The 3,582-nt window shown below is 63.8% G+C and overlaps 1 protein-coding gene across 1 annotated transcript in view; it reads left to right on the top strand.

Annotated features, from left to right (window-relative positions):
• The first annotated feature begins 482 nt into the window (after positions 1-482).
• Positions 483-3,582, top strand: part of EMIHUDRAFT_467963 (hypothetical protein) — a 3,789-nt gene continuing 689 nt past the window's right edge. The window contains exons 1-7 of the mRNA XM_005785030.1: positions 483-1,362; positions 1,508-1,541; positions 1,819-2,118; positions 2,193-2,228; positions 2,386-2,490; positions 2,846-2,908; positions 2,983-3,068. Of these exons, the coding sequence (XP_005785087.1) occupies positions 2,082-2,118; positions 2,193-2,228; positions 2,386-2,490; positions 2,846-2,908; positions 2,983-3,068 (327 nt within the window). The 5' untranslated portion in view covers positions 483-1,362; positions 1,508-1,541; positions 1,819-2,081. The remainder of the gene's footprint in view (positions 1,363-1,507; positions 1,542-1,818; positions 2,119-2,192; positions 2,229-2,385; positions 2,491-2,845; positions 2,909-2,982; positions 3,069-3,582) is intronic.

The following is a 3,582-nucleotide window of genomic DNA, read 5'->3' as shown; positions in this document are numbered from 1 at the left end:
GGGCCGGACGGAGGCGTCCCCGTGGGCCCCGCTCTTTCCCTCGCATAGCGGCCACTCTTCGGATCGCTGGTCGAGCGACCCGGGGGATGCCCCGCGCGCCTGACCCAGGCGCGAAAACGAATCTGCGAGGCGTGGCCGCTCATGCGGCCCGATGGGGAGGAGCGGGGCGGACTACGGGGATCGGCTTCTTACACAGCCCTTCCCTGCAGCGAGCCCCCCTCCAACCCACCCGCGCTAGGTCTCGGGTTTGACGCATGGGGTCACTCCCGCGAAACTCGTGAACTAGCCGGGGCAGTCGGAGAAGTGGCAACTCCGTGCACTGACGGTCGGCCGCCAGAAAACACGCCTCCGTGGCTCGGGTTACACCAATCCTCGCTACCCAACGCGGCCAAAGGATATCCACCTCGAGAACGTCAACACCTCGCCGGTGGCGCGAAAGCCGCGTATTTTTTTCTCGGCGTGTTGAATCCGCTTCCCTGTGGCATGGGCGTCCGCTCCTCCAAGGTCAAGCCGAAGGAAACGGCGAAAGTGCCGGGCGAGAGCGGCCGTGCCAGCCGGAGCGACCGCGAGCTGGAACTCCACAATGAAGTGGCTCGCGCGGCGGGCCTGGCAGTGGGCGGGGGGAATCTCTCGGCATCCGTGGCCTGGCAGGCCAAGCCCGCCTCCAGCGGCAACCTGCACTACGAGCTAGCCGCGCCGCCACCCCTGGACCCGGCGCCGCCCGAAGGCCCCTTGGACCCCCGCCCCCTTCATCTCTCTCTCGGCGCTACTCCGCCGCCGTCGCCGCCGCCGTCGCCGCCGCCGACGGAGACGGGCAAGCTGTGGCACACCTCCCGCGAGCTGGACAAGGCGGCGGCGCACGCAGAGGAGGCGGAGGCGAAGATGGCGGCGCTCCGAGTCGGCGACGACGCCGTGACCGCCGAGCGCCCCGCCAAGTCGTTCGGCTCGTGCGGCGAGTCGTCGCCGGCCGAGCTGACGGTCTCCGCGCAAGAGTTCACGGCCGCCGAGCTGCGGGCGGCGGGCTACTCAAAGGAGAAGCTGGACGGGGCGGGCGTGCTGAGCGGGCAGGGGGCGAAGCCCGCTGCCTCGAGCCCCTCTGTCGAGGCGGAGCTCCAGGCGTAGGCTGATCTCATCTAATATCTCATCGCAAACACCCCCCTCTCTCCCTCTCCCCCATCTCTGTCTCTGTCTGTCTCTCTGTCGGGCTGTATCTCCCCCCCGCCCCCCTTCCCCCTCCCACCCCTCTCTACACACCGCAGCGGCTGAGAACTCTCAGGCGGAGGCCGAGGCGATGCGCGCCCAGGCGAGGGCGGCCAAGGCGGGAGGCGGCAAGAGTGCGGGCGGCGACGCTCCCAAGGCGAGATCGACGGCGTGAACCCCCAGCCCCTGTCCGGGTGTGTGTGGGGTGAAGCCCCACGCGTCGTCTCCACCTGTCGCCAGTCGCTGGTATGATAGACAAGGTAGTAGACCTTGGAATTGCGGTTGCCTACTACTCACACTAGGCGAGCAACAACACGAGGACGTGCGCTGGGTGCGGCGAGCTACTAGAAGCGGAATACGTACAATTCATGTGTCTCCCAACCAGCACTCGAGAGACGCGCATTCCGCTGTACTCAGCTGTACTCCGCTGTATTCACTGTCTTCCTATCCGTTGTACTCACGCGGTGCTCTGAGTATACGCTGCACAATGCCCTGTCGTCCCCCGCCCTCTGATGTCGGCGTATTCAGCACGTCTGCCCCGCTACCACACCGCCCGCGGAACCTGAACCCACACACTGGATTCGGTACCATGGAGGTACGGTACTGGTACTAGGCGAGCTACTCTTCGGCGCGGCCGGCGGCGAGGCCGTCGAGGCGGCGCACTCTCCAAACTATTAGCCTATTAAATCATCGACGCCTACCTAATAATTGTTATTAGCCTCCGGCTGATTCGCGTTTTAGCTCGGGCTTGGCTAATAATCGTAGCTAATAAGCCTCCACCGCGAGCGGGATCGACGGGCAAGTAGCAGCAGGCACCAGTCATTGCCTCCAAGACCTGCCCCCTCTCCACCCACGCCCCACGCGACTAGGCGGCGGGCAAGATGTGGCACAGCGACTGTTTCGTGTGCGCCGCTTGCGGCACGCCCAAGCATGGACGGCGGCGTACTACCCAAAAGCAAGACATGGACCCTCCAGCACTCCTGTCCAGACAGGCAAGCCCATCGACGGCGATTTTGCGATGCTTCACGGCACGCTGCACACACTCACCGCGCTGGCCACGTCAAGTGGACGACCGGGTCCATTCGTTCAAACCGATGCTGACTTGAAGCGCAGGCAAGCCGCTGCACACCTCAAACTAGGACGACCATTCATTCGTTCAAACCGATGTGCTGACTTGAAGCGCAGGCAAGCCGCTGCACACCGCTTGCCACCTCAAGGACTACGGCGTCCTCTGCGCCGGGTGCGGCCGGCTGATCGACGGCCGCGCCGACCCGGGCTTCGTCGTCGCCGGTGACAAGAGAGCTCTATACCACTCCGCAATCTCGGCCCAATCTCGCGGCTCAATCTCGGCGCAACCTCGGCGCAACCTCGGCGCAACCTCGGCGCAATTTCGGCGCAATCTCGGCGCAATCTCGGCGCAACCTCGGCGCAATTTCGGCGCAATCTCGGCGCAACCTCGGCGCAACCTCGGCGCAATCTCGGCGCAACCTCGGCGCAATCTCGGCGCAATCTCGGCGCAATCTCGGCGCAATCTCGGCGCTAACCTGCTCGGCACAATCTCGGCGCAACCTCGCCGCAACTTGCTCGGCGCAACCTCGGCGCAACCTCGGCGCAACCTCGGCGCAACCTCGGCGCAATCTCGCAGGTGACAAGAGCTACCACTCCGCGTGCTTCAAGTGCGCAGAGTGCGGCGTCTCCCTCGCCGCGGGAACGCCTATACCACCTCGTCGCCGGCGCGGTCCACTCGTTATTCATTACAACTACCAACAAACGATTGCATAGGCGCGCCGTACCACCTCGTCGCCGGCGCCGCCTACTGCAAGCTGCACGACCGCCGCCGCAAGATCACCCGCGATAAGCTCAAGGTGGAGAGAAACAACACGCGCGCGACACACACACACACACACACACACACACACACACACACACACACACACGCACACACACACACACACACACACACACACACACACACACACACACACACACACACACACACACACACACACACACACACACACACACACACACACACACACACACACACACACACACACACACACACACACACACACACACACCTCACCCACGCGCACGCGCACCACACAAAAACACACACCCCACCCACACGCGCACGCACACAATGAAACACACCGGCCCTTGCACACAACGTGCCGTACCAGGGTCTTGGCCGTGTCCGGGCCGAGGGTTGTGCCCCCCCCCCCCCCCCCGAAGGGGGGAGTGGGGGAAGATGTGTGTCTCCCAGAGTGCTGGTATCAGGGCGGTGTGCGTTGTTGTGGTTGTGGTGGGAATGATTTTTTTGACAGGTGTTTGTTGTTTTTGTTTTCGGTGTGGAGTCTTTGGTTGCTTCTTTTTGGAGTT

Source organism: Emiliania huxleyi, assembly GCF_000372725.1.
Source record: "Emiliania huxleyi CCMP1516 chromosome Unknown EMIHUscaffold_165, whole genome shotgun sequence".
Lineage (NCBI taxonomy): Eukaryota > Haptophyta > Isochrysidales > Noelaerhabdaceae > Emiliania > Emiliania huxleyi.
Note: the sequence above shows the minus strand (reverse complement) of the source record. Positions and strands in the feature narration are given on the sequence as shown.